This window comes from Thalassophryne amazonica, chromosome 17 (genome assembly GCF_902500255.1).
Source record: "Thalassophryne amazonica chromosome 17, fThaAma1.1, whole genome shotgun sequence".
In the NCBI taxonomy this organism is placed as follows: Eukaryota; Metazoa; Chordata; class Actinopteri; order Batrachoidiformes; family Batrachoididae; genus Thalassophryne; species Thalassophryne amazonica.
Genome location: NC_047119.1, coordinates 23,130,316 through 23,143,574, shown reverse-complemented (window position 1 = coordinate 23,143,574; position 13,259 = coordinate 23,130,316). Strand labels below are relative to the sequence as shown.

Below are 13,259 nucleotides of genomic sequence, written 5' to 3'. Positions count from 1 at the left end.
AGGGGACTTCATTTTTACTCTGTAACCCTTGATTTGACTATGTAAACATATCAATAAAGCTCCACTGAAACTGAAAATTGAGCAGAGACAGACAGAGAGTGCTGTCTTTTCTCTTTAAGTCTATAAAAAAATGAAAGTACTTAAGTCTTTCACCAAAACATCAAATCTAGGCTCTCATCTTAGATGCTCCTTCTGACTAATTGTAGCTGAACTTTCAGGTCTCCTCTTTAAGAAAATCCTCATAAAATCAACAATAATGATAATATTAAAGCAAACAGAGCTCTGGACTGATTAGAAAAGTATCAGTAAATATCCAAAATGAGGTATCTGGATCGGATGGGAAGTGAAAAAATTGTGGAGTGGTGCATCCCTGGCTGATCAGTCAGGCGTGTGCCAGTAAACTTTGCACCGAGCCACCAATTGTGTGGAATACAATCATGCGAATGCCATCCACGTACATTCCAACATTACAGCGCATTTTACAACGAGAGCTTGTTTCTCGAATGTAATCAGAGCGATTAACTGCACACATTTTGCTATAAAGGCGCCATGACATGATGAATTTGTTTCTCTTAATAGGAAACATTTTCATTCCATCAATATTCAAATCATATGTGATGCGCAAATGTGCATCAGGCAGCTGGCACGGCGAGTCATAGGGGGCTGCTTGTGTTGAAATAGTTTGTAATTGTTTCGAATGAAGACCAGCGCGGACACATTTGGGCATGTGTGCATTCAAATATGTTTTTATGATTATTATTAGTCTTTTTATTTTTGCTTGATGGTGACCTGCAGAGCTTCTTAACAGGCTTTCTGTGTTCAGTATTTGTCAATAAACGCGCATGTAAATTATGAATGTCACACTGTCAGCGGAGGCAGACCTCACCTTTTTAAACTCAGTGTGTGCGTGCGCCATTCTGAGTTTCAGCCTCATTCACTCACGCTCAGTAGCTCCCACGAACATTTTTCCAGTTTCACGATTAATCCGTCTCCCCATAATTTCTAATCTTCTGTAGTATAAGTTCTTTTCTGTGTTCATGTTGTCTGTTGTGGCGTCGTGGAGAATCCCTGCTCCAATGGCCTATTTACATCAAACTGCATATTTAAATAGGGCGTGGCCAGGGAGGAGTTTAGTTCCATGCTCAATTCCATGTTCAGTGGGATGTACAAATGGATGCGTGAATTCATGCCTATGCACACTTTCATGCATGCGCATGAAGCAGGAATCATATGCAATACATGTAAAGTCATAGCTGCTTCCAGCGCCTCATACACCAGTTGCTACAACTATTTGTACACCCCAGCGGCTGAAAGACAGAGGTTGCCCTGTGATAGCCCTTTCGATCCCTCTCACGGCAGGTGTTGGCCAAATTCCAGGTGATACACTTGCACATCTAACACCGCTCGCATGGCACTTAGAAAATGTGTGGCCAGTTGCACTATTAGCATGACAGTCAGCAGACAATCACTGTTGAGGTGGATGTGAAATTTGTCTAAGTGCCCACACAACTGTAAAGTCGCCAAGTGCACATGGCGTGCCAGAGTGTCGGCTCCCCTCACAACACATGTGTGCATGTGTTTCAGGGGCTCCCCCTGCTCCCCCTACCCCAACACATGCGTGCATGTGGTTCATGCACTCCCGCAGGCGAGGCACCTCTCATGTGATCACAGAGGGACATCTTGGTCTGTGCACTGACAGGACAGGGGCGTGGCTGGCTCCCAACAGCTGGTGAGACATCGATGATCTTGGACGTCACAGCTGCAGAACATGTCCCATGTTTTGACAGACACGCACATGTGTGTGCTTGCTGTCATGGGGAAATACATAAAAAAAAAAAAAAACTATATCGCTTTTGTGACGGGCTGGAGAAATGGACCGTCAGTTCATGTGGACATGCAGCAGGCGATATGAATGTCACGTCTGTCTGATGGGACATGCATATAGGGCCGTGAGCGGCGTGCCATAGAACAAGCCAACACTGCAACGAATAAGCCACTTTCAGTCACATATCAGCAGAAATACACCGTAACAAATGCCATTTGGTCAGTTATTACAGCTTTTTTCCTCTCTTAAAAAAAAATAAATAAAAATTATCTGCTTGTTGATTTTAGCCATTTCATGCTCCTGTTAAGAGAGTAATTGCAGCACCATGGTAAAGTTTCTGTCTAGTAATCAGAGCTTTTGAGGATTTGAATCCCGTGAGGGTTTGAATCCCGTGAGTGGCATTTATTTTTTAATTAACCAGGGTTATTTAAGCGCGGGGTTCTGTATTGCCTCCCCTTTTATTTATATCAACCCAGTGATATTCACCAATTATACAGCTGGTTATTTTATTTTCCTCCACAGCAGCGGTGCGATGTGGTGCAGCAGCTCGCACTGTGTTTCTGCTCGCACGACACCATCACACCAGGATTGTGCACGCTGGCCCGTCGGCTCCATGTTTTCATGGTTCACTCATACGAACTGTTCCGTGGTGAGTCGCCCTGATTTGTACGATGTGTGAAGGGGCCTAAAGAACGCTAAGAAACAAGCTTTTGCTCTCTAACAACCATGGCCATCTGAGTTAATATAAAAGAGTTTGGAGTAAAACTCAATCAGTGACTTGATGTTAAGTCTGGCTTCAGCTAGGGGTTAGTCAGTTCAGTGAAGAGATGCTGGATGCTTAATCACTAGGGCTGCTACGATTAGTCACAATTACACTGACTATTAAAATCATTGACAACTAAGTTAATAATTGACATTATCATTTATTATTAATTTAAGCTTTGTTTTTTCCTCAAAGCTGGCGCTGTACCTTCTGCTGCCTTTCTGTCCTTGATGCACATGCGCAGCAATGGTAATCCAGGTCAGCTGTAATGTCACCAGAAACGCTAAGCCCAAACAATATTCTGGCTAGGCGGCAACAAAGCTCAAACGTGTGGGAACATTTTAACCAAATTAAAGAGAAAAATGTGCAATGCAAAATCTGCAAGGCAGAACTTGTCTTCCATGGTAGTACAACAGCAATGCAGGAGCACTTGAGGAGGAAACACGTGGTGGCTGATTCTGACGCTGATGAAGAGGGACAGTCACCCCGGTAAGCTAACTGGCTAGTTAGTCGCTAACATTAACATCGATAGTAAGCTACCTACTTATATTGATATCTGTAAATGTTAACATTAACGATGATCATTAGCCTTAGCACACATATGTTATGCGTTTGCTGTAACGGTATAACAGCAATGTCATGTTTAAATAGGAAATGTGATAACGCAAATGTTTTATAACGGTACGTTACAGCACACACACAACAAAAATATAAACGCAACACTTTTGGTTTTGCTCCCATTTTGTATGAGATCTAAAACTTTTTCCCACATACACAATATCACCATTTCCCTCAAATATTGTTCACAAACCAGTCTAAATCTGTGATAGTGAGCACTTCTTTGCTGAGATAATCCATCCCACCTCACAGGTGGGCCATATTAAGATGCTGATTAGACACCATGATTAGTGCACAGGTGTGCCTTAGACTGCTCACAATAAAAGGCCACTCTGAAAGGTGCAGTTTTATCACACAGCACAATGCCACAGATGTCGCAAGATTTGAGGGAGCGTGCAATTGGCATGCTGACAGCAGGAATGTCAACCAGAGCTGTTGCTTGTGTATTGAATGTTTATTTCTCTATCATAAGCCGTCTCCAAAGGTGTTTCAGAGAATTTGGCAGTACATCCAACCAGCCTCACAACTGCAGACCACGTGTAACCACACCAGCCCAGGACCTCCACATCCAGCATGTTCTCATCCAAGATCGTCTGAGACCAGCCACTCGGACAGCTGCTGAAACAATCGGTTTGCATAACCAAACAATTTCTGCACATACTGTCAGAAACCATCTCAGGGAAGCTCATCTGCATGCTCGTCGTCCTCATCGGGGTCTCGACCTGACTCCAGTTCGTCGTCGTAACCGACTTGAGTGGGCAAATGCTGGCGTTTGGCACGTTGGAGAGGTGTTCTCTTCACGGATGAATCCCGGTTCACACTGTTCAGGGCAGATGGCAGACAGCGTGTGTGGCGTCGTGTGGGTGAGCGGTTTTCTGATGTCAATGTTGTGGATCGAGTGGCCCGTGGTGGCGGTGGGGTTATGGTATGGGCAGGCGTCTGTTATGGACGAAGAACACAGGTGCATTTTATTGATGGCATTTTGAATGCACAGAGATACCGTGACGAGATCCTGAGGCCCATTGTTGTGCCATACATCCAAGAACATCACATGTTGCAGCAGGATAATGCACGGCCCCATGTTGCAAGGATCTGTACACAATTCTTGGAAGCTGAAAGTGTCCCAGTTCTTGCATGGCTGGCATACTCACCGGACATGTCACCCATTGAGTATGTTTGGGATGCTCTGGACCGGTGTATACGACAGCGTGTACCAGTTCCTGCCAATATCCAGCAATGTGTTGCACTGCATGAGGCAAATGGTGGTCACACCAGATACTGACTGGTATCCCCCCCAATAAAACAAAACTGCACCTTTCAGAGTGGCCTTTTATTGTGGACAGTTTAAGGCACACCTGTGCACTAATCATGGTGTCTAATCAGCATTTTGACATGACACCTGTGAGGTGGGATGGATTATCTCAGCAAAGAAGTGCTCACTATCACAGATTTAGACTGGTTTGTGAACAATATTTGAGGGAAATGGTGATATTGTGTATGTGGAAAAAGTTTTAGATCTTTGAGTTCATCTCATACAAAATGGGAGCAAAACCAAAAGTGTTGCATTTATATTTTTGTTGAGTATATATATATATATGTTACCAAGCCAACATGTGCACCTCGGCCAGCAAATATCCCGACTGAACATGTTGGTGACTGACATGAGACCGATCTCACTTCACCACAATGATGGAAAAGAAATGATACAATCTTTGAGAAGGTCAGTCTCTCGCTCTCAATTTCAATTTGCCTTACTGGCATGAATGTATTAAAAAATACTGTCAACAATAACACAGTAAAATAAATACTTAATATACAGGGTGAACGCAAAAACACTCCTTGGGTTCAAATATTTGTAATATCAAAAGTCAGAAGAATAATTTTACAATTTTGGTATCAACAGTTGCAGAAACACGTTTTTTTTTTTTTCTCTCTTTTGCAGATTCTTCCTCTTCAAAATTGTAAAATTATTCATGTAACATTTGATATTATAAATACTTGAAACCAAGGAGTGTTTTTGTGTTCACCCTGTAATAAACAATAGCAACATTCAAGGACAAATAATAGCTCCATACTGGTGCAATAAGCCACAATTTACGTATGATTGATTAGTCGACTAATCGCAAAAAATAAATCGGTGACCCGTATTATTATCAAAATAATCATTGGTGGAAGCCCTAATAATCACCTCTTTATATATGCAATTATGTGGGGGGGGGGGGATTCTCCTTAAGGATTAGAAGTTTGTATGCTATATGTTCCACCTGTTTATTTTATGTGCCTCGTGTGACCTGTGCAACAATAAACTTTTCAGCACTCAATTGAATTAGTTTTTGTGACATTAAAATTTCAAGACGGAATTATTTCATTCCCATGCCTCCTTTGTTATTACCATAGACGACAATTTGAAGCATATTTATACTCTACAGTTTATTGCAGAGGTAAGTTGGAAATTATCACACCGACTCTCCAGAGTTTCAATCAAAATACGTTTCAGGTCTTCTGCTCTGAACAACAGTGATGGGCACAGTAAAACTGTAGTTAATTATTTTTTATCTCTACCTCAAATGCTATGTTTTAACCCATGGTTGTTTGTTTGCTGCAAAAACACTCATCTTCAACCTCTTACTCCAATTAAGGGTCACGGGTGCTGGAGCCTATGCCAGCAGTCATAAGGCGTTTGACGTTTGCGCAGCACAAAAACACAGAGAGAAAGAAAAAGAGAGCGAGAGACAAGCAGGATGGGACACCAGTCTGTCACAAGGCCACATATCAACAAACACATTCACACCCACACGCACACATAAAGACAATATTTAAAGTTTCCAATCCACGTAACCTGCATGTCTTTGGATGTGGGAGGAAGCTGAACAGATGGAGCAAATTTCATTGTGTGTGAGAGGCTGGAAAGCACCAGGTTGTTCAAAAACTCCAAATCCATGATAAAATGGAGAGGGGAAAAAATGGCTAAAACTGTGGCCAGGAAGTAGCAGAAGACACTTCGATTTTACACACTGTGTTAAACACCACACGCAAGCAAAGCAACGATCACACGCCATTCACACACGCCTTCTGTGTGAGAGGAGCTACACATATGGATGTATGTGCTCTTGGTGACCCTCTGTTTTTACATATCCATCCATTCAACAGCCTGCTTATTCCAGTTAATAGTCATGGGTCTGGACACGTACCCTGTAAAATACAATCAGTGAATAGATGGATAAATTACTCCATCCCCTTTAGTATGTTAACACCAGATCAATCCAAAACTCAATGTTATTTTGATTATATAGTATACCATATACCTGTGTAACACCTGCTGGGCATTGCTGCAGGAAATAACATGATCACATGCATGATGGAAATTAGGAGTAGTTATGATTGAAGTTAAGTTAGAAGTCTGTTCATGTCATTTCTAAAGTCTAGGTTTAGTGGTCACTAAAGCCACGGCTGATTCTGTTTATACTGTTCCCCGGCTCCCACAGTGCAGTTTCATCTCATTTCTCTATATAAATTAATGCACATAACCACTGCAGACAACGTAAGCATGAATTATCACCCATTCACTTGCACTTTATCTTTATATAATACTATTTATTTGCAATTCTACTAGATGTTAAGTTGAACTGAATCCAATATGACCAAAGAAATATGAGGCATTCAAACTGAAAATGCATCACTTTTGCCCATTAATTACCAGGCTGGTCCTGATGTGATCATTAGGCTAGAATCAGCTGAATGATGTTCCAAATGCCATATACAAAAGTTACAACAGCACTCTTTCACAACACAAGATATGTCAAACAAAGTCATGTTTTATGATGCAAAAGGAAAAATGTTTAACCATTCTGTCATGCACCATTTGTCCTGTGCTGAAGTCAGATGTGCTTGTGTCAGATAAATCACAGGAGATGAATCTTGTCTGAGTTCCTAACTGGGGATTTCATATTGAGTGACAGTTAACTGCACTTTTTTGTGTGAGAGATCAGGGTTATTTCAAAGTTCTGAATATAATGCATCCTAGCGATACGAGTGACGTGTTCTCCTTCAGAGATCAGTAGATCTCAAAACTGCTCCTGGGACTACAGTGAACCGTTTATGCTCATCACACACCTTCCATTTGCCAGACAATTATGACACGCATCATAAGTGAAGATAGGTAAGTACAAGCTACATGACAACGACTGAATAAACTCTTGGTGTATGTACAGTCCACATACACCAGCTCTTTCGGTTTCTCCCGTTTTCACTTGGAGTCGCCACAGCAGATGAGATATTGATCTGCATGTTGATTTGGTTTTACCGTTTTACACTGAATGCCCTTCCTGACAAAACTCCACATTACATAGAGAATTATGTACAGTACTGTGCAAAAATCAACTCACCCTAGGAATTTGATCAAAAAAAAAAATAAAAAAAAAATAAAAAATCAAAGAGAGTGGGCCCCCTTATGGAGGCTGCTATATTGCATTGCAATGTTGATACAGTAGCCCAAAAGGGACAGATTTACTCCACCTTTCACATCAACAGCACAGCCAGAAGACTGAAGATGAATCACTGGTCACTCCTCTATACACTGCTGCAGGTTAACAAGTGTGAGAACCCTGGTTTTTATGAAATAGAGGATCATACATATAGGGTAGTGCAGTCACGTTTGAACTCTGATATCGTGGGGTTTCACCACTTATGGGGCAGCCGCTCCCGTTGTGCAATATATACACAGCACAACTTCACACGGAAAAATGGTGTACCGTTTTGTTTTCGGCTACAATCACCGACGCAGTCTCAAAAAGTGGAGGTTTTTTGGTTCCCAGAAGGGAAGACGAGGCAGCTGGGAGACGTCATGTCGGTAAGTGTTAGCTTACACAGCTAACCAAAATGGCGCCGTTCTCTCGCCTGCCTTCATTTGAGCTCTGGGTCATAAACAAAACGCAACACATGTCCACTTTCCACCGTATCGTCAGTTTTTCTTTGCATTTTCACTGTTTGCATGTAATTTGCCCAAAAACTCAGAAAATGCTACATTTCTGTCCCCAGAAGTAAAGAAATTACACCATACGAGTCATAAGCGCTTTAGTGCCTTTACCCCTACTGCGCTGTCCAATTACTTGCCAAAAAAAGCCAAAATGAGAAGGTCGTGATTGGGTACAGCATAATGCAGTCTACAGCCTCACCACCAGATAACACTAAATCCTACACGTTGTGGCTTTAACAACTGATGATCAATCAATTTACAAAAATTTGATTAAATACAACCTAAATTTTCTTATGAATTGTTGAAGACTGAAAAGAAAAAGTATGTTGTTTATTCACCTCACCTGAGAGAAGTGAGGAATTTTTAAGTTAAAAATGGCCAAATATACTTATTTCCATCTATCCTCCATCCATTTTCTATGCCCGGTTGCTCCAATCAAGGGTCATGGAGGGGCTGGCGTCAATCCCAGCAGCTATAGGAAGTGAGGCAGGGTACACCCTGGACAGGATGGCAGCCTATAGCAGGGCCACACAAACAGACAACTCATTCACACTCACCTGTGGGCAATTTAGAGTCACCAATTCACTTAACCTGCATGTCTTTGCAAGTAGAAGGAAGCCCATGCAAACGCAAGGACACCCTGCAAGCTCCACGCAGAAAGGACCAGGTGGGAGCGATCCCACAACCTTCTCACTGTGAAGTAACAGTGCTAACCACTAAGTCACCATGCCACCCTATTTATAAATTTAACAGCTTTTAAATTTTTAATGTTTTGACATATTAAATGTGCCTCACAGCTTTGCTCAGTACTGTACATAAACAGTTATTCAGAACCACTGATGCAGAGTAATCTCCACAGCTTGCTTTTAAACAGCTGTATTTTGTGGAATTTGAAATTGTGGAAATAAAAGTAAAAATGATTCCCCCATTATGCTTAAAAAATGACTTGGCAATATCTTTTATTGATACGTTTTATTATCAGTAACAACCTGAGATGAAAGCATGTGTGCACCTGGGGACAGATTTTTTTTCATGCAGCAAAAACCCCACTAAATGCCATTTCTGAATGAGCTATTCAACAAGTGACACAGCAACATAAAGATTATATTTGACAATGTCAATTTGTACTTTGGGAAACAACAATTGATATTTCCCACCATTTCCTGTCTTTTATGCTCCAAAAGTTAATTTTTAAAATTAATCATAAATAAAATTGCTAGTTGCAGCCCATTAAAAATTTGTTGTCTAACTGACACATGGCTGTGTTGTTTTAAGGTTGTACAGCCCGTTCCAAATAAGGTTTGCAATTAGTATTTGGTCTAGTGAGAGTTTCATCTCTCTTGTTGATTTTACTGCTGCTACAGGGAGTTCACTTGAATAAATTCCACTTTGGTAATGATCATTTCTCAGCACACTGAACATTTTAATCTCTGATATGTTATATGTGCAGGATTTGTTACTCATTTCTAGCATCACAGATGTATGTATAATCTTTATGTGCCTACCGTGGGGTCGAAGTTCAGATTGAGGATGTGGACCTCTTTGTTGTCGTCGTCTCTTACAAAGCTGGTCCAACAGCCATTTAGCACCTCCCGCACATACAGCCATGGATTTTCCTGAACCTCTACTGGCTGGCATAACTGCTTAGAAGCTGAAAAACAAAGTTCACATGGTTAGGTAGTATCACATGCATTTGATAGTACAGTAAAACAAGCATATAACGGATTAAGGTGGGCCAGTGAATTTTGTCTGGTTTAATCGAAATCCGCTATATGTATAAAATGTACAAAATCCAATCTATGTATGTAACGGATTATGTAGTTATAGTCAGGAAGTGGCGAATGAACTACTGGGAATCCCCAGATCCAATTAGGCTTACATATTTCCTTGATTAAATGCCTGACCTTGAATAGGGAACCTGCCTCATTTAATGGCCGGGCCAAAACAATAAACATGTGCCTTAAATAAGCGTCGGATATTATGTGCATTAAAAAAAAAAAAAAAAAATACATTTGGCAGAGTCACTTCTTTATCTAAGCCCACTGTGGAGTGGTACCTTAAAATCCGAAAGCCTGATTTATGCTTCTACAACTCTGTAGCCATGCAGTGACATTGACGTACGGGTGACCCTTTTAAAGTTCTCTGTCATGTTGGTGGGTGTCTTAATGCAATTTACAGCATGAACAGTGGGTTTTTCTGGACCAATTTGTCCCTCAACGAGCTCCACTTCTACAATCAACCTCCAAACCAACGTTACCGAGATGTGTAATTTCTCTACATGAATTGTGGATCATGAGGTCTCTTTTTCCCAACTACGTGTTATAATGATGGTAATACAACCCCTGGCAAAAAATTATGGAATCACCAGCCTTGGAGGATGTTCCTTCAGTTGTTTAATTTTGTAGAAAAAAAGCAGATCACAGACATGACACTAAACTAAAGTCATTTCAAATGGCAACTTTCTGGCTTTAAGAAACACTAAGAAATCAGGGAAAAAAAAAAAAAACAAAAATTGTGGCAGTCAGTAACGGTTACTTTTTTAGACCAAGCAGAGGGGAAATATATATATATACATACATATATATATATATATACATACACATATATATATATATACATACACATATATATATATATATATATATATATATATATATATACATACACATATACATATATATATATATATATATATATATACATATACATATACATACATATATATATATACATATACATATACATATACATATATATATATATACATATACATATACATATATATATATACATATACATATACATATACATATACATATATATATACATATACATACATATATATATATACATATACATATACATATACATATATATATACATATACATATACATATATATATATATATATATATATATATATATATATATATATATATATATATATATATATATATAGAATCAGTCAATTCTGAGGAAAAAATTATGGAATCATGAAAAACAAAAGAACGCTCCAACACATCACTAGCATTTTGTTGGTTGGAGCCTTGTCATGGACCATTTTCTTCAACTTCCACCAAAGATTTTCAATTGGATTAAGATCCGGACTATTTGCAGGCCATGACATTGACCCTATGTGTCTTTTTGCAAGGAATGTTTTCACAGTTTTTGCTCTATGGCAAGATACATTATCATCTTGAAAAATGATATCATCCCCAAACATCCTTTCAATTGATGGGATAAGAAAAGTGTCCAAAATATCAACATAAACTTGTGCATTTATTGATGTAATGACAGCCATCTCCCCAGTGCCTTTACCTGACATGCAGTCCCATATCATCAATGACTGTGGAAATTTACATGTTCTCTTCAGACAGTCATCTTTATAAATCTCATTGGAACAACACCAAACAAAAGTTCCAGCATCATCATCTTGCCCAATGCAGATTTGAGATTCATCACAGAATATGACTTTCATCCAGTCATCCACAGTCCACAATTGCTTTTCCTTAGCCTATTGTAACCTTGTTTTTTTCTGTTTAGGTGTTAATGATGGCTTTCGTTTAGCTTTTCTGTATGGAAATTCCATTTCCGTTAGGCGGTTTCTTACAGTTCGGTCACAGATGTTGACTCCAGTTTCCTCCCATTCGTTCCTCATTTGTTTTGTTGTGCATTTTTGATTTTTGAGACATATTGCTTTAAGTTTTCTGTCTTGATGCTTTGATGTCTTCCTTGGTCTACCAGTGTGTTTGCCTTTAACAACCTTCCCATGTTTGTATTTGGTCCAGAGTTTAGACACAGCTGACTGAACAACCAACATCTTTTGCAACATTACGTGATGATTTACCCTCTTTTAAGAGTTTGATAATGCTCTCCTTTGTTTCAATTGACCTCTCGTGTTGGAGCCATGATTCATGTCAGTCCACTTGGTGCAACAGCTCTCCAAGGTGTGATCACTCCTTTTTAGATGCAGACTAACAAGCAGATCTGATTTGATGCAGGTGTTAGTTTTGGGGATGAAAATTTACAGGGTGATTCCATAATTTATTCCTCAGAATTGAGTGAGTCCATATTTTTTTCCCCTCTGCTTGGTCTAAAAAAGTAACCGTTACTGACTGCCACAATTTTTTTTCTTGATTTCTTATAGTGTTTCTTAAAAGGTGATAGAGAGAGGATGAATGGGGCATTAATCCTTGTTCTGTGATGTGATATGTAGCCAAAAAAAAATTGGTTGGGTCTGTAATGGCTCAGAACCTTCCTAAAAGGCTATCTGAAACAGCTATGTTACTATGCTGGGTTTAGAATGCCTCGTTTGCTTTTAATGGTGTCGTTTCGAAGCTTAGTTGGCAACCTCATTATGAAATGCACGTAGGTGTTGGCGCTGATCGGTTGCCGTTGTTTGATTGGCTGCCCTTGCTCTCACTGAAAATGCCGCTAAGAGGATTAGGAAAGTCTCCAGTTCAACTCAGAAGAGAATGAAAATGATCGCTGATTTGCTCATTTCGCTGTCAATCAAAAATGGATTCAGCCTCAGACAGATCATCCAATCATCATGCAGAAGCTGGGCGTCCGGGCCAGCCAAGGCCAGCCCACTGCCCCATAGACCCCCAGACACGCAGAGCCTCCGATGGGCGGGACAAAGCCCAGCATTTATCCAATGACTCGTCTCGTTTTGCTGCACTTGTGTCGCTATTTAAGTCTGTGGACGACGGTTTAAAGCACTGTGAAGCTGCGGGTTTGAGTGAGAGGAAATCCGCGTCGTTACCAGTGATAAGAAGCTGATTCTGAACAAAAGTTGAGCGCGTTGTAGCAAAAACGAGACAGTAATCTTCACCAACTTATTTAACAGATCACATTTCAACATTGCTGTTGAGTGATAAATCTTGTTCCTCGCCCACCAACATGAAGTCAGCCAGAGGCTGACTGTGACAAAGTCCAGTCACAAAATAATAATGATAAAAAAAAAATGATCCAAAATAAATTTAAAAACAAATTTAAAACAAAAGAAAATGTGATACTTACAGGCTGTACTGATTGCTGGGGTTGATTTTGTCACAAAGTCGGAACTGACCCTCTAC

General features: G+C 40.0%; 1 protein-coding gene across 1 annotated transcript in view; it reads right to left on the bottom strand.

Annotated features, from left to right (window-relative positions):
- eng (endoglin) overlaps window positions 1-13,259 on the bottom strand; it is a 95,927-nt gene that overhangs the window by 45,326 nt on the left and 37,342 nt on the right. The window contains exon 3 of the mRNA XM_034192120.1: window positions 9,687-9,832. Coding sequence (XP_034048011.1) covers window positions 9,687-9,832 — 146 coding nt within the window. The remainder of the gene's footprint in view (window positions 1-9,686; window positions 9,833-13,259) is intronic.